The sequence below is a fragment of the Melanostigma gelatinosum genome (genome assembly GCF_949748355.1).
Source record: "Melanostigma gelatinosum genome assembly, chromosome: 4".
NCBI lineage: Eukaryota > Metazoa > Chordata > Actinopteri > Perciformes > Zoarcidae > Melanostigma > Melanostigma gelatinosum.
In genome coordinates, this window is record NC_136637.1 from 28,722,010 (window position 1) to 28,740,153 (window position 18,144).

An 18,144-nucleotide genomic window follows, 5' to 3' on the forward strand; every position below is an offset into this window, starting at 1 on the left:
TGTTTCTCTGTTTACACGGACATCAGCTGATCTGCGCAAAGCGGAACTGACCTGGGAAAGTAGTTCGTGCCTTTCAAAATAAAAGCTCTGCCCGCCATTTCGAACGCAGAACGAAACTTCCAGCGACGTACAAGTCGCGCGTTATTTTGCACATTATGAGTAATTGACAGTTATGGATTTATAGACCAAATGCGTTGTGAGAAACGCTTTGTCCTTTGCTTTGTCTTTGTCGTAATGCTATTACTTTGTTGAGAGGGACCCTTCGCCCTGGAAGCTCTTTAGCCTTCCACACATCATGTATGCAGGCTGGACGTCAACATGTACTTCATGTGCCTTAGATTTAAAGTAAACTGTTTATTGACTGACTTAGTTTCATATTTCTAATAGCTGAACTAATGGCCGACTTCATACATGAGGAGAATGAAGGAGATCTTCAGGATCAAGTAAGATGGGTTTGCTTTTACAGCCTCGTTGTTGGAGTTAGGACAACTTGGCAAGTTGCGTTCGTAGTCTTGTTTGTAGTCTAGTTTGTAGTTTGTAGTCTTGTTTTGTGTGTAGTATTTGAAAGTGGCCTGCAGAGAGCGCATGCGCCAAACAGGACCTGTGGGGCAGGTGAACCAGAGGTCCAGACCAGCAGGCGGTTTTAGATTAGATCAAATAGCACTGAGAATAAACCCGTTCACGCTTACACATCTGAAACAACACACACACACACACACACACACACACACACACACACACACACACACACACACACACACACACACACACACACACACACACACACACACACGTGACGTCTGAAGCCCAGCAGGTGCTGCACAGCTCACACATCAGCACAGTGCAGCCAGAACAGCATGAAGAAAACAAATTAACACCATCACATGCATACATAATTAAATGTGTGTGTGTGTGTATTGGTGATATTTAAAAAACCAGGAGGGTTGTTTGACGGTGCAACTTGGGAACATTTTCTTTGCCGTGCAGCAGACAGATTATTTGGTAACACATTTTGTGTCTATAATGCATTATACACATACTTACAATGTGTTATAATCTGCTTATACAACAGTTTAATTATGGTAATGAACATTCATAATGCTTTATAACAATAACCATAACACATTATGAAGCATTTTATTGTGACTGATGAGGTCAAGTATCTTAAAGTATGATAAGTGTCGGTCTGTGACTAAACTGAGCTTCGTTCTAGTTTAAAGCTACTAGAGGAACTTTAATTGTGTGTTGGTTCTGGCGCTCCCTGTGGATGGAAGTGGTAGTGTCTCTGAGCACCAGACTCCCTTTAGAACTCCTCTCACTTTACTGCAGCGGGGTCTGGCAGTCTGTCCCCGCTCAGTCCTGCTTCTCCCGTGCCTCCCTTCCCTCCAGCGGACAATGATGTGCTTTTGATGTGTCGGGTTGCGGTTGGATTTAAATGATACATTGTCACCATCCGCACATCACGAGTCAAAAAGTCTTCACGGATCACTTCACGTCGATGCATACGACGGGTGTTTTTGCTTCCTCTGGTTTAGATGGAAGAGGTCGAGGCTCTGTCTTCCATCTACGGAGACGAGTGGTGCGTCATAGATGAAGCGTCCAGAATATTTTGCATCAAAATATCCGATGACTTGGAGGAGCCAAAACTGACAGCATGTTTGCAGGTAGAGAGAAAAACAATCACATCTATAATCAAAGGTTTCTGGCATTGGTGTTTGTTTGAAATCCAGTTTATTACTTTAAATCTTCTTTCTTATTGATCAGATAATTCTCCCACCTGATTACCCGAGCGCCGCTCCGCCCATCTACCAGATGAAGTGAGTGTATTTGCCTTTCAAACGTAATCTCCTCAGAGATCTGCTGAATTGATAGAACATCCCACTCAAGAAGCCACTCGTCCTCCTACTTGATAACCCTCTGTTTGCTCTCGTCTTTTGCAGTGCAGCGTGGTTGCGAGGCCCTGAGAGGGCCAAACTGGCCAGCAGCCTGGAAGACCTCTACGTGTGAGTGCTCTCTGACTGAACCACCAGGAACCGCAGGAAGCTTCACATGATTCTTTCTACCGTACAATTCATTTCTCTGGTCTGCGTCTCTCGGAAATAATCCGCCCTCGTCATTCATTTCATTTTTCGACAGGGAGCATGTGGGGGAGAGCATCCTGTACCTGTGGGTGGAAAGAATTCGAGAATTCCTCGTGGAGACATCCCGGAGCTCAGAAACAGGTGAGGTGTGACAAATGAAATCCATCGCTTGAGGGACACACTGACTCAGGCAGTTTGTGATGACTTGAAATCACACTCGGCACAAACCCGTTCTCATTCCCGCAGGACACACAGGACCCTTTGTGTTGACTTATTTTAAAGTCCTGCGTTTGTGACCCATCCACCCAATTTCACCCGTCAACATACTGCGTCATCACATTCCAGGAGCATTTCCCCTGAGCGTCTACTGAAGACGTGGTTTACATTGCGGTTACCCGGAAGCCCGTCGCGTGCCTCTCAGGCGATAAAGGGGCGGGACAAAGCGTCTGTATTTGATGCCGTGGGATTGAGGCGTGAAGTAAATGATGACATCCACACATGTTAACAGCCTGGCTCTGATGAAGCCCACTGTTTATCAGCAGCTACATTATTAGATCGTTTGTTATAAAGAACTAGTCGTATCAGGAATAATCTCCTCCCCTACCTGTGTCTGAATGTGTCTTCCATCTTGCCTCTGCTGAGATGTTCCTCCATTAGTACCGCCGCTATCTGACGTGGTCTAAAGATGTGATAAGATGAGCACAAAGGCCGGCCGGGTGCATTAAAGAAAGAAAACCTGCTGCGTCTGACTTTGAGTGACTGCATTGAATTACGATCAATATCTGTGTAATGGCTTACCTTAGTAGAATCCTTTCAAGTGCAGAAAGAGTAAAAGATGCCCAAATTACATTTCTCTACAAGCGTCACCGTGCGTCAGTGTTTTCTCGGGGAGTCTGATCCGTCTCGGTTATCAGCTCCGAGTCCCGGCGGCGGTATCCATTATCCAGGCCGACTCTGCTCTCTTTTGAGCAACACGCCTGAAAAGCATTCACTGTTATTGGCTGCTTTGAATCGCCCTCTCTCTGCGATTGATGTGGTAATGAGTATAACCGGCCACAGCACTCGGAGGAGCCAGATTGATTCCATTCAGCTGAGACTGACGTGGTAGAGAGAGAGAGAGAGAGAGAGAGAGTGTGTGTGTGTGTGTGTGTGTGTGGGGGGGGGGGGGGACCTACGTCTCATGCAGAACATTAAGGAATTAGTCTGGTGATATTCTATACTTTTTTATCATCAAATCCACATCAAAAGACTTATATTAAATCAATCTAAGACAGCAAATGTGATTATATCAACTCAGATCTTCTCTGAGGAACATTCAGAGAGATTCTAGTGAGAAAGTAAAACTTCAGAGCAGCAAATGTGAAGCAACCCATGGCTGAAAATGATCCCAAACTAATTCAGTCATCACGCTTTCCCCTTTTTCAATGAAAGTATAGGTTCTCTGCTTATCTTCAGTAGGAACCATTGGGCTTTGGGGTGAAAGGCGGTGGGAGTTGGAAGGTATTGAGGGACGGACAAACACATTTCGTGGGATTTTGGACTCGGAGCGCAGTGTTCACATTTGCGTAATCCTTGCTCGGCTCTAATCCTTTCTTCTGCTTCTAGTAATTGGTGTCAGCCGTTATGAATAGTTTGTCGCGGCATCATAGGTCATGAAGCCAGTTTGGTGTCAATGTGAAGGTCACGTAATGGTAATTTAATTTGGTAATAAGTTGCTCAGTAGGTGTCATTTTAATGACAAGCGCCTCAGGTTAGGACGAAGGAAACAAACAGGCCTGTCTCTAAAGGACACACGACAGGTGAAGAAATGTTCCTTTAAATACGCAAACAAGGTTCATTGTTTTTGTAATTCAATATGTGCTCATCTACACACATCACCAGAACAGACAAATAGACAACGCAGTGAAATCAGCGGCTGAATGTGTATTTGGGATGTTTTCTCTCCTCTAGTCTGAAAGAAGACGAGCAAAGTAAAGTGTCTCGCCTCAACAAGAGTTCATGTTTCTTACATGACCGGCTGCAGTGGATCCTTCAGAGAAGGTCAACGTGACGGCTGAAGAGGAAGTGGATGATGAAGACGATGAAGACGTACCAGACTTCAGGACTCTCGAGCTCAACACAGAGAATGCACATCTTTTCATGGATCATGCAAACGGTACCGTCCGCTACAGTTTGACTCACTTAGTTGCGTTCAACACGAAACACAGCTTGTTGTAAAAGGCATCTCTCTGGTTTGTAACATTTTGTCCCGTAGATGAAGAGGCTCCTCCCATAAAACATGGAAACACCATCACAGACCGACGCAGCACCTTCCAGCCTCACGTAGCACCTGTGGTGACTCCCAGACAGGTAAAACATACATAAATGTCAACAACGGCAGCTCGTCTGAGTTTCAGTAGCAATGACTTCGTGAGATCTTTGAGATAAATGTGCTTATTCATGCAGCGATTTCACAAAGTGGAACATCATCTGGCTCGTTGCTGCTCGCTCGTCTCCCTCTGTGGGAACGTCCTAAAAGCTTCCACCTGCTCTGGAGTGCTATTTAGACAAGAATATGTCCTGACGCAGCCGTCCTCCAGAGAACAGATGCACTGAATAGACTGTGACCTGCACAGCATTTACATGTTCCAAGCGTTCTGTTCAACCAAAGAGAGAACTGAGGAAAGTGGAGACTTGCTCACTTTTGAGGCTTTTTGTCCCGAGCAGCTTCATTTATTCGTTACTGTATGGAGGCCCAGAGAGTTCACTATTAAATAATTACATCAGACATTGGAAAATAAATAAACACATTCATAAATTGTGTAAAATAGATATACTAAAAAATTTAAATTATTTAAAGAATTAAATTTATATTACAGTAAAACAAATAAATTGACATTGAAACTCACAACTGCAAAGAGGAGTTAACTAGTTCTGCAGTTTACAGTAACTTTTGAAATCATTTACATGATAGTTAATAAAATAATAGTCCCGCTGTCTTTACTTTTTTATAAACTTAATCAATGTCACCTATTTTTATGTTCCACTAGATGTTATAATGTCATGAAGATGTTGTTGCTCTAAAGCGACAGAGGATCTCATCTCACTATCTTAAGAGAGGAGCCATGTGATTGGCTGAAAGGTGAGGGGGCGTTGTCTAGGAAATAGACCTTGTGTGGCCCGCTAATTCCTTCTTTTTTAAATGTCTTACTTTTCTGTAGCTATTGCTAGCTCAAGTAAATACAAGTAGAAAGTCTCGGCCCAGAACGGTTCACACAGCCCGGTGTACTTTTCCTGAAGTTGGAAACGCACGTCAGCGTTCTTCGGCGCAAAGTTACATTCAGTATGAAATAGAATAGAAAGGTTTTGTTGTTATTGTGCAGAACACAACAAAATCAGCAGCGCGACTTCTGATCGGTGCAATTAAAGAGACGCTACGACAACAAAACAACTTCAGCAAACAAACATTCACAGCCGACAACACAAAATAATAAGTAAAAGAAATGAATGCAGTTATTGCACAAGATGCAGGAGGTTCGCTCTCAAAACGTCATCATGTTGCACCAGAGGGGTCGTCCAGACTGTTGTCCACGGCTTTGTTCACGCGTCAGACGGCATGTTGACGTCACAAGTTGTCGTCTGCGTCACTTTTCAAGCTGACTTGGTTTTTAATTTGACTCCTCGCTCACACCACACGTCCACTCGGGGTTCAGCATGAAAGCACTTTATATTTAACACCGGGCTGAGGTAGAGGTAAAACTAAATAAAATCCTCAAGTGGACGTAAAAGGCATGTGAAGTGAGGAATGACGTCACGGTGTTCCTCCTGTCGTGTGCTGCAGGTTAAAATGGTCCTGGGGAAGCTGTATGAGAACAAGAAGATTGCCAGTGCCACTCATAACACTTACGCATACAGGTCAGTAATGTCACGTGCACTGTGTACGACCCGAGGTCTGTCATTGTCTCACTGTGCCAATGGTGGCAACACTCTCAGGTCACTGCTCCGGTGTGCCGGTACAGAACGCGTGAAGAGTGGCGGCCTGTGCGTCTTCTCTAAAGGACACATCGCTGCTCAAAGAGCAGCAAGAAGAGAAGGCTGATGGCACAGTGGGTGATATGAAGAGACGTGTGTGTGTCTGCCTGTATGTTCCCTCAGTATCATCTAATGAGGACGATGTGGAGCCGCTCATGCGCCGACCGGGCGGTCATTTAAAGTTGCTGCCGGTGTGCCACGGCATCACTCGCTCGCCTAAACGTCTCAAGCTGTTCGGATTGTGTCTGTTTGTAGGATTTACTGCGAGGACAAGAACAGCTTCCTGCAGGACTGCGAGGACGACGGAGAGACGGCCGCGGGGGGGCGGCTGCTCCACTTACTGCAGGTTCTCATTTCATTTGCTAAATATTGACGCCACACATCAGATCATTCTGTTCAGCTGCGTACTTAAAGCTACTGCGAGGAACTCCAGCGTTGACTTTGGCGGAGAAGAGATGTAAAAATGATATAATAATAATAATATTTGTTCATACAACACCTTTCAAAAACAGTTAAAGTGCTTCACATAAAACAAATACAAAAAAACCAGCAACATCTAAATAAAAAGCAATAAAAGAGTAACAATGAAATAATAAAACCTCTGAACCTGAATAAAAACTAAAATCATGTGAAATCAGGGAAGGCATGCGATTAAAGTCTGACAGAGCATCAGGACTGCACTGAGACTGGTTCAGGGCCATAAAAGCTCCTCACAGGAACTTTAAATGCATGTTGCATTTGTCTAAAAGGAAAAAAGATCCGATGAGTGAGTCAGTGCAGCACGCACAAAGCTTTTGTCCAGAATTAATGTTCCAAACACATTGTTGAATGTGCCAGCTTCATCCGACTTTCTTTTGCCTCCTGCCGGCTGAGTTGGCATCTGTTCTCAGCCGCCATGTTCACTGTCACCGCCAGCACTATGTGGCATCCACTGTGGCTTTTAAATAGTTCTGAGTAAGCAGGCGTTCCACACATTCTGTGGTACTTCTCTACTCGTCTGACGTGAGCTTTTTAAGTGATGAACACAGTGTCTGTATGTGATATTAAACTACATATTGTGGGAAATAGATACAAAATATAAGAATCGTGTACGGAAAACACAGACGGTCTACTACGCTCATGCTAATTGTACATTTTACACCATAAAAGTGATATTTTTACAGATATTTAAAAATGATTTTTACTGTTACTCATTGCAGGTGATGTGACGGCAGGTTACTTCTCCATCAATGTTGATGATTCCTATTTCACCATCTGTAAGGCTGAGAGGCCACTTTGTCAGTTCACGTGGGAACATGTTGCGCTGTCGTGGCCGAAATAGAAGGTGAGAGGAGAGGTGGTCCAGGAAAACATGCTGGGTAAAAAAACTAAATGGATAAAACAACACATGTTGGTTGCAGGGCTGCAATGAGTATTGATTTTTCAATTTGCTTTACCTGTGAGATGACGGCAAATGTGAGAGAACGGTGACAATGTTCATCAGAAAGAGCTTCACCGCAGCAGGTACAGACGACTTCCTGAATCTCTCTGAAGAGCGCCTGAGCTTAACAAGCCTGTCGCTAAAAATACCGAACAATTAGCATATTACTCTTGAGCTTCCCGCCCTTATCTGAGCTGATCATTTCTAACGAGTCAGGGGCCAAGCCAGTCATGGATTCTGCCTTCCTTATCATTTTAATATAAAATAGAAATCAATAAAGTGGGACGCTTGCTAAAACGCTTCGATAAAACAAGGTGCCGGAGTCACCTGAGATAACATCAAACGAGGAAGAACAGCCTGTCCCATTCATTTCCTGTTGCAGTTAATGGTTGCATCCAACGCTAATGTGCCGTTTAGTATGCAAACAAGTCTGAACCCTGAAACAAATAGTATGCATATTCACACAAGAGTATGCTGAACGATGCACATATTGAGTTTGTCGTGCAGTTTTAAATTTCGTGAATGACATCAGCTGACAGTGTTGACAGCAGCTGCAGCGACACAGCATAGAAGAAGTCTACTCTCATAGAAGTCACAGGTTGATTGTGCAAGTATTGCATCACTTCCTGTCAGTATACAATGGATTACTTTATCGATTTCTTGTAAACTAACAGCTCAAACTACGGAAGCCCTGAGATGCAAGTGAGAAATCCATGATTGGTTTTCTCCATGTTCTCTGAACACGAGGTGCATATATTGTGTGAATGCAAATTAAATCTCTTCTGGAAGAAAACAGGAATGCTTTTAGAAAAATGAGAAAAGCAGCAAATTTGACACATTTGAGAACTGTTTTCAGAAAATGTGTGAGAAAAATGACAAACAAATCAATGAATTTTCTGCTTGACTTATTGATCGAGCCCCTTGAAAACGCAACCAGAAATCAGGAGTTTGTAACATTTAATGTTCACGAATTAGCGATTACATCATCATCTTTAGGTTATTTCTTGAATTGCTCTTAGCTTGTTGGGGTTGATTTCATTGCCGTACATCAACTTCATGATCTCTCATGAAGTTAAAACCATGGTGTGAAAATTGCAGAGCCAAACAATAACTTATCTTCTTCAGAAAGAAATATCTCCACATCAGTTATTGGCTCTCGTATAACACCACTCGTATTTACATAATTAGTAAATGTTCCCCTCGGCGTCTCTCCAGAGAAATACTCCACGATAGCAATTTCACGAAATCTTTTCATTACGCATATCAAAGAGGCAATTGTGCTGTCAGATGGCGCGATGATTCACACACACACACACACACACACACACACACCCACATCACACTGAAAGGTGCGATTGTGCACACGCTTTTTGTCTCGCTGTAATATTGAATGAAGGCCAGTGAAAGGTTTGTTGAGCTCGGCGGTGACTTGAAGTAGTTCTGTCATTCTCATTACCAGAAGGCGCTGAGTCGCATCACAGCGTCTCCAGATGAGATCCATGACTCGTGTCAAAGTTCATACTCATTTGTGAGATGACGGCAGGCGTCCGTGCCAGCGTGACCCTGTTGGAGGGATAAATTATTGGGAATTAGAAGCTTTGGTTTCTTGGTGAATGTGTGATCCGCTGCACAGAATTCAGATGCATCAAAGCTGTCTTTGACGAATTCAGTGCTTCCTTCCAAAACAGCGCTTAAAAAAACGCATCACTCTGCACTCTTTGGCCCGAATTTGCCTGAATTACTTAGAAGGACGAACTCTCAATTAAACATCTGGATGCTTGTCCAGCAGTGTGCATCTTTCATGCGTCCAGGTGAGACCTCAGTCTTCACTCCACAGACAACAGGAAGTGGTTCGTGGACTGCCGTTTTGGAGCCTCGAGTTCCACTTCTCGGCCGTCGCCATCTTGGTATTTTGAGGAGGAGTGACGTAGAGGCGCCTTATACGGCTCTGTTAGTGACCCGTCAATCACAGTAAGCCCCGCCCTAAAGCATCCCCAGCTTTATGGTCTGTTTGACTCTAAATGGACAGGGGAGTCGCCCCCTGATGGACGAAGGCACTTCAGCATTAGCTTGTTTCCCATAATTACTCCCCCTGCAGGAGGTTGTCGCTTGCAGAGGGAGTAATTATGGAAGAGACCATAGCAACGAGACCATAGCAACGAACCAGAGGCACTCGTAACTGAGTGAAATGACGGGGCAGCCATGGTCGGAGCTGGTCGAATTCTCCAAAATGCTGAGGAAGGGTGCTTAAGTACTTCCTATCTTGTCTCCTTCGGCAAAGGTCACTGGACCATCCTTTACCAAAGGAAAGGAGATGATGCCGTCACACAACTCCTTTCGACTGCACCTCGACAGACCGGCGTCGGTAACATCCGCCATCGCGTCGTTAAGTAGCGTCAATGCAGTCGGATTCTCTCGGCACAGCCATTTTCTTTTCCTCGACAAACCTTCACATATTTCCTTGACGTCATGATGTTTTCAATCAAGGTCGAGGAAAAGTGGTTTGGAAAAGACATGGGGTTCAATATCTATTTATTTATTTGTTTTACTCTTTGACTGCAGCACATATCTGCTTCTCTGAGCCTAATGCGGACGTACAGTATAGATTCGAGCCGATGAAAAGACTTCCTGCAGCTGACTGACCTACTGTAACTGGAGTTCCTGCTCCATCCTTCAGAGCAACACACTGATTCATCTTCCACTTGTCACACTCTCAGCGTACTGAGCAATTTCCATGAAGCGCTTTCGCCTTCATCTATTCTTCTCTAATCTCATTGCTCTCCACAAGCCTTTCTTCCCGTTTCCTCATTTAGATTTGTGCCTCTGAATGTGGAAGTGTGTCGTAATGAATAAAGAGGATCTGATTAATAGTGTCAGCAGCCAGATGTGGTCTCCTCCAATGACATTGCACTTCTTGTGTGGGTGTTGCTGTGCCGAGTCAAATTCTCCTCTTTATGTGACAATTTGTGGGGTAACTTTGTTTATTTGCTGTTTATTAGGAGGACATTAATGTCAATTTATCCTCTGCGTGTTCAGTAGAAGGAGGATGTTGTAAGCGTAGCCCAAGGACGGTAGTTAAAGGTTAAGTGTACGGTATATTTTCACAGCTGTACCTTGCCGTCAGACAGCCCCTTAGGACGGCTAACTGAAGCCGTTGTAGTCATCTATGCTTCCGTCGAAGCCACAAGAATCCATTGACAAAAACATTTGACCTCACAGAACACGTGAGTTGCTGGTGTACCGCTGAGTTCATACTCGCCTCAGTGACGCCGGCGTGAGCGCCACAAAATGAGGTGATCACGCAAAAAGGGACGCAAGAGCGCTAGTTTGTGCACCTCTGAATCTTTGTAACTTGGCGCACACAGGGACACGCGTGTGTCACGTGACACATAGTTCACTGATAAAAGCAGTCTTAAAAGTCTTCATCTGAGTAAATATTTTGCTGCCAAAGCAAATTGTTTTCAGGATATTCAACCTTTGTTTCTTTATAATGCATTTAACACTCGACTTGTTTCTGGGCAGTGCTTGCACTGCGGCAATAAAGTATCCATGAATATGAGATATGAGTTTACAGATGATCACAATCCCTCCTCGTTATTGTGGAGGTTGGTTTATGGCTTTTTGCCGGTTACACCTTCAGTCTATGAGCATATCTATGAGTTACACTCGCTGTCTTTTTGATTCTTCACACTTCATTTTGTTTGAACGCCCTCTGGCTTTTCAGAGAACAATGCAACAAACAGCGCAGAGTGTAAACGCCGCCGTTCATGCTCAGAGCTTGCCGCCATCCAGGGAGTTCCCCTCAGAAAGGTCCGTCTGACAGCGAGGTGAAGAGCTGAAGACATTCTGAACACAGCTTCACTTCAACTGAGAGACATTCTGTGAGGAGTGAACATACGTCCACAGCAGAACATCACTTTGCTCCCGTGCTGGTTCTCCTGTCTGTTCTATCAACTCATCTACTGCAGGAGAACCCTGACTGTGGAGGAGCACCTCACACACACACTACAGAACATCACTACGGTCCCTTTAATATGAAAATATTGAATAGAGCAGCTATAATTAGGTTTTTTTCACTGTTATTTTGATGGTCTTTTTATGACTGCCCCTTTAACTGGTCTTTATTTGCTTGGTGGATTCTAGTTTGTTGTTGTTTTTGTTGACATTTATGGTTGTTTTGTTTGTATTCATATCTTTCATAAACGGCATTGGTTGATTACGATGGGAGTGGTGTAATCTCCATGATTTCATGGAGGATGCATCAAACCTTGAACCTTCCCGTCTTTGTGCTGCTAACCTCAGCTGAACATTTGCTGGAGCTAGACACTGACACTCAAAGATGAAAGGGAAATTACATTTTCTCGTGTAACTGTGGAGGATAGAGAGAAGAATACCCTCGCATGTTCAGCTTCAGAGTGACAGCGGATGGCCTGAGTCAGATACACTTCACGAAGAGTGAAATATCTGGCCTCTTAAAAACGGTTGTCAGTGAAGGGTGTTGCGTCACATATTTATTGTATTTGTCACTCACTGGCTTTCTCAAATTACCACTCATTTCGTGTCTCACCACAGATTCTGGACGTGCGAAATGTCGCGGTGGTCGTGTCTCGATGGTACGGAGGTATCCTTCTGGGTCCGGACCGCTTCAAACACATCAACAACTGTGCTAGAAACATCCTGGTTGAGGAGGGATACACGGCCTCCACGGTGAGACACTCCCCGGGCCTCTCAAACATCGCTGTCATCTTACGCTGACACATCATCCGCCAACTTTGACGTTGCTGTCACTTTTCTGATGTTGGGAATCGTCTGTGTCTTGTAGTTTTTGTAGCATTTTATACCCTTTATTTGATAGTGATAATGGAGTGAGACATGAAAAATGTGTTAAAAAGAGTCGGGGAATGACATGCAGCAGACAGTCGGTCCAGCCGGGAATCAAAACGAGGACTCGCTGCTCAGGGCACAGACGTTTCCTCATACAATGGTTCGTATGATGCCTTACAAACCTAACTTAGTTAGGTTTAGCTAACAACAGCAGCTTGCTAACATAGGTAGCATTAGCTCGCTGACAGCTAACTTGTACCATTGTCATGTTAGTTATAAACTGCACTCCTGTTAGACATAGGTTGGTAACACAACACTTTGATAAGCTGACATCTGATGTTTTTAGCTAGCTGCAGACGTTTTGGTCGCGTTTCAGCGCTTGGTTGCATATTGCGGCGCCGATTGGTTTCCTCTCCAGTGGGTGTGGTTTTCACAGTTTGACACGTTGCGTTCTGTGCAGGCGGCAACTTCCGGTTCTGCCGAGTGAAGCCGATGCGGAAGTGTCTTAAACCGTGCATTCTCTCTACTGACCAGCAGGGGGCGACGCCTCTGGTTGCAAAAAGAAGTCTAATTGTATGGAAGTCTATGGTTGCGTTTTGTCTTTATATGCGCCCATGTGGTATGCGCCCTAATCACTTGGCTATCAAGTCGCCCGGTATCTTGCAGTTTAATCGGCCTTTACCCTCGTGTTCCCTAGAGATTTTCCTTCTTCCCCTTTTGACAACCAATCCATAGTCTGAAGTTCAAAAAAGAAGACCGTCTCAGACAGTATATAGCTACAGGTTATAGTGACACATGGATGCATTGTTAAACCACAGAGGGTCTGTTTCCACAGTAACTCTTCAGCAGCTGTCACATTAGGGATACGGCTTCATTTGAAGTGTCTGGTGGCCACATGTTCTGGAGATCAAACACTCTCTCCTCGCTCTCACCAGCCTGGAGTTGGGTCCATTCCGCTTTGAAGTCATCTTTGTGTATTTTGAAGTCATTCCATTGGTAACGTGATTGACCTTTGAGGTGCTGCCTCGGACAGATTAAAGGTACTGAAAATCCACTCTTAAAAAATACCCAACTTCAAAACCCCATCAGCTCTCAGAACATGCCTTTATTCCCACCCCGACAGCGAAGGCTGGGTTCCCCCTGTGGACAGCTAACCGGTACAGGCCTCTGCCCGTCAACAGAGGGACTTCTCTGCACAATAGCCTGATTATAGTTCATCGAGCGGTTTTAAAAAACAACCAATAACAGTTTAGAATTGATTTTAAAACAAACTGCTTGGTGTTAGTTGCCTGAAGCTTGTCTGAAGCTCTTTGATTGACAGGTCAAAAAAGCAAAGCAATCATTGAGTCCTGATAAAAATCTCCAGGAGATGCGATTTTAAACGCCCTGAAAATTGCTCCACGATGCTCCTAAGATGTTTAAACGTCAATAAACAACGTAGTGACATGACGTTGAAAGGTTAAGCTGGGGTCAAATGTTATGCTGGGATTTATTTGTTGTTACAGGTTTGATAATTGTGGAATAAAGCTCAGTCTGGGCAGTTTCGTCATGTACAGAGAGAGCGCGGTTTCAATGGAAGGAATTACGCTCAGTGATTTGCCGCCCTGAACAGAATCTACTGCGACCCACCGGTGGGTCCCGACCCGGCCTCTGGGAAACACTGCTGTAAACGACCAGTGTGTAGAATTAAGCATACCTATGCTTTCAATCGTGTTTAATAATCCCCTGAATCTAACGATCGTTTTGCTTTCGTCCGCTTAAAATAAGCCGTTCATATCTACAGAGGGAGCTGAATGAACTTATATGTACACAATGTATCCATATCAATGTTAATGCTCATATCACTCTTATCTTGTACTCTCCAAATATTTGGACAAATTGTATTTTGCTGCTTTGGCACCATTGTTCTTGATACTTTCATGGCAATAATGCCTCTTTGATTTTGAATAAAGACTCTTGGCAACAAGAAGCATAGACTGGGAAACTAAATGGGACCCAGACTTCGATCCTTTAGGTACACCGATTTAATCTGTAAGATATGTTGTTGATGGGAATCAGAAACTTCCTATTGTCTGAGAAAGAAGCAAAACTATTTGAGTCAGTTCCTGAAATTCTGTCCAGGTGCCTCATTTGTATTTTTGAGGTAAAGTGTAAATTGGAAACAGGACAATTACTCCTGGGAGGAGAGAGTGAGAACTGTTTTGGTTGACTGGAAAATGAGATAAAATCTCTGAATACTTTGATTGGATTTAGGGGGAAAATAGAGAGCCGAACCAGCTTCACACCTTCTCAAAGGTCTCAAAGGCCAGTTATTCTTGCAGCATGTGAGTCACTCATTACAAACAGTAACACGGCTACTTCCCGTCAGCTGGTCATTGGGAGGACAAAGTGCTGGAGTATGACTGGTTTACTGCCCCACTGCAGACACCATATGAGATATGAAGGAGCAGCGAGCGTATGAGAAGTTTCCACTCTGCTGTGTGAAACAGAATTATCATTTCGACTTGCTTTTTGTGAAGACAAGGCTGTTCAAATGTGGGGAGGTCTACAAGTCAGCAGCCTGGATTGTCAGAGCAATAATGAGTGGAGGATGTTTCATAAGAGTACTTAAGAATGCAATGTTTGGATACATGCAATTGTTTGAATACATTGGTGGAATGCCAATCAGTACCTTGTAATTTACACATTGCGGTAAGCCGGGGACACTCAGCAGGAGTTCGGGGGAACATTGAGCAATGAGCTTTAAAACAGCTCTGAAATATCAAACATGTAAAGAGCTTTGGCACCATTAAGTGGAGCGCTAAGACAATTATGAGTCTGTTCATTCTTTAACCCTTTGCTCTTGTTTCACAGGATGAAGCCGCCAAATTTGGAGCGAAGACCAAAAAGCCAAAAAGCAAGAAGACAAAGTGAATTTCAGAAGAGGAGAAAAAGACTTTTGGCTCAAGAGGTTGTTTTTAGTGGGTTCTGATGTGTCTTAATAGAGACAAACAGGGATTTCTTGCAATTGCAAATCATTTATTCAAGACTACGACAGTATTCAGTGCTGCAGGAATGAGTCCTAAAACCGACTAAAAATTGCATTTTTGCAGTTCTGGTTCCCTCGTCTCAAGTCATGTGGTTTTGGTTACATGCCTGAAATAAGGTCTGTGGTTAACACATGCTTAAGAGATTTTAACTACGACATAAAACGAGTCAGTGAATACCTCTCCCGTGAATTTTGAAGCTTTCACGTGTCTTAAAGAAGGCAGCTGCTAACAAGTAGTTAAATGAGACGACTAAACGCGATCACGGCAAACACTCGTCCCACTTTAGCGTAGTGGTGGTCACGTGAAGTCATGTGACCGTGGTGAATTATTAGATCCAAGTCCAAAAGGTCCCACCACCTCTCCGACATAGAAGCAAGACACAGACTTGACAGTTGTTTAGCCTCTTTTTCTCGTTGTTTTGTGTCTCTTTGTAGCCATCATGGATCTCTCTGTGGTTTTGTATCACTTTGTAATTGTTTCCCCCTTTTTGTAGTTGTTTTGTGTCTCTTTGTAGTTTTGTGTCTCTTTGTGGTTGTTTTGAGTCTCTATGTGGTTGTTTTGTGTCTCTTTGTAGTTATGTTGAGTCTCTTTGTAGTTGTTTTGAGTCTCTTTGTGGTTGATTTGAGTCTCTTTGTAGTTGATTTGTGTCTCTGTAGTTTTGTGTCTCTTTGTAGTTATGTTGAGTATCTATGTAGTTGTTTTGAGTCTATGTGGTTGTTTTGAGTCTCTTTGTGGTTGATTTGAGTCTTTGTAGTTGATTTGTGTCTCTTTGTAGTTGATTTGAGTCTCTATGTAGTTGATTTGAGTCTCTTTGTAGTTGATGTGTGTCTCTTTGTAGTTTTGTGTCTCTTTGTAGTTATGTTGAGTCTCTATGTAGTTGTTTTGAGTCTATGTGGTTGTTTTGAGTCGATGTGGTTGTTTTGAGTCTCTTTGTGGTTGATTTGCCCCTTTTTCAGTCGTTGGAAATCTCTTTGTAGTTTAGTAGTCATTTTATAATAACTTGGGGTTATTTTGGGGTTCTGTTCTTGGTCGGTACAGGTCCATTTGAGTGACATTTAGTATAGTTGAAGGCCAGGGGGGGCCCTGACACTTTGGGCCCCTGGTCCTGTGTCTCACAGGCCTGTTCAATCCATCCATGACTGTAAACCGCGATGTAGTTGATTTATTGCTTAACGGTAGCGTGTTACTTCTGCTGATTATATTCACGTTTCAAAAATCATGAAAGTGGAGTTCACTTGCGAACATGATCCTGCAAAACAAAACTTATAAGTTTTATAAATGTTTGTTTGCCACAGCGCTTATTTTCTGGTTTAATCCAAAATCTTGTGGAAGAATCCAAATGGCTTTTCATGGAGGGAACCAGTGTGACGCTAACGTCATCCCTGCAGGACTCTATTCAAATGTCGAACAATTGTTCTGTGAGCTGATCGCTTCAACTCAGACTCTACATTGCACCATTTTGACTGAGAAGCCTTGAAATGAGATGTTGAAAGTATAACATGTTTTCAATAAACAACCAAACCATGACATTTGTTCCAGAAATATGGCTATTCATCAGTCCCACACAAGGATTTTATAACCACTTTATTCGAAAACCACTTAATCATTGAGCTTAAATGAAGGATTTTGTTCAGGAGAAGCAGCTCTCGTCAGCCTTTAGTTTGAAATGTTAATGCTGCTTTCTAAAGAACACCCGGCGCATCACTCAGCCGTTTGGTTGTCACCAGCACAACACATGTGACGTCACAAATAAATAAAAATAAAAATCACTCAAGGGAATGAAGACTGAACCCTTTATCCCAAGAGGAATTTACATTTGAATGAGAACAGTGAAACACAGAAGGCTGATAAACCAATATCTGCGCCGCCTGCTCATTTCAACCACTGAGAGAATAATTACGGCTCAGAGCCGAACAGAACAGAGCTGCTTCGACACGCTGTCATCACACTGAACCCATGATCTCAGCCCGTAATTATGTTCTTTTAGAGGCTTTTTAAGAACTCATTCTTCTGAAAATGCATGAGGAGAATAATTAACCTTTAGGGGGGGGGGGGGGGGGGGGGGTTCAGGCGTCTCACAGCCAGAGGAAAGAAGCTGTTTGGCAGTCGGTGGTTTGGCAGCAGATACTTTAGTTTCTCTGTCCAGACGGCAGCAGAGTGAACATGTGGCTGTGGTGGGTTTAGCTCTTCACTGCTCTCACTATCACCGATGCTCAGTATTGTATTATTTATTTAAAGAAAGTACATGTGTAAATATCAAATAATATAAGAAATACAACAATGAAAAAATAGATTAATAATAATAATATATTCTATTAAAGGTTTATTCTGTTTTCATGACTAATAATGCCATTTTTCACAGCAGTGATGGTGCAACGTGCCTCTCACCTGCCAGCCAGTCTCGAATGACTTATTTACTATATTTCATAATGTATTTTATTATTTTATAAACATTGAACACGTTGGGGCTCCATACAAAATCCCTCTTGATTTATTTTCTTAATTAAAACATTAAGGACACTGAATTTGAAGGATCTGACTAAACTGTGATTATTAGAGTATATATAGCTTCTTTTTCTAAAATGAATCTGAATGTCGGCATTGATGTGTGAAAATTGTGAAAATACAAGAGCTGTAAAAGTTTCAGACAGAAGCGGTGGTGTTCGGATTCGTAAGTGTTGATGAACAGTGATGTAAAACCTTGGAGGAGACAAAGGAAGAAGACGGTGCTTCTTTGCCAAATGGACATTGACTCCTGAGTCCCTGCACTTGATGGTCT

The 18,144-nt window shown here is 43.3% G+C and overlaps 1 protein-coding gene across 4 annotated transcripts; it reads left to right on the plus strand.

Moving 5' to 3' along the window:
* The first annotated feature begins 311 nt into the window (after positions 1–311).
* impact (impact RWD domain protein) lies at positions 312–16,873 on the plus strand. 4 transcript variants are annotated; one of them, XR_013771933.1, is made up of 12 exons: positions 312–443; positions 1,536–1,664; positions 1,765–1,817; positions 1,941–2,003; positions 2,137–2,222; positions 4,105–4,236; positions 4,336–4,430; positions 5,902–5,975; positions 6,348–6,438; positions 12,085–12,219; positions 15,190–16,001; positions 16,322–16,873. XR_013771933.1 is itself a non-coding variant. In XM_079267696.1 (11 exons), exons 1-11 carry the CDS (start codon positions 396–398, stop codon positions 15,247–15,249), a joined length of 966 nt encoding a protein of 321 aa, XP_079123822.1. In that variant the 5' UTR covers positions 312–395; the 3' UTR covers positions 15,250–16,873. The 4 variants fall into 4 exon arrangements, 3 of the variants coding, with proteins under 3 accessions (XP_079123822.1, XP_079123823.1, XP_079123824.1); XM_079267696.1 differs by having other exon boundaries at positions 15,190–16,873; XM_079267697.1 differs by lacking the exon at positions 12,085–12,219 and having other exon boundaries at positions 15,190–16,873.
* The last annotated feature ends 1,271 nt before the right edge of the window (positions 16,874–18,144 follow it).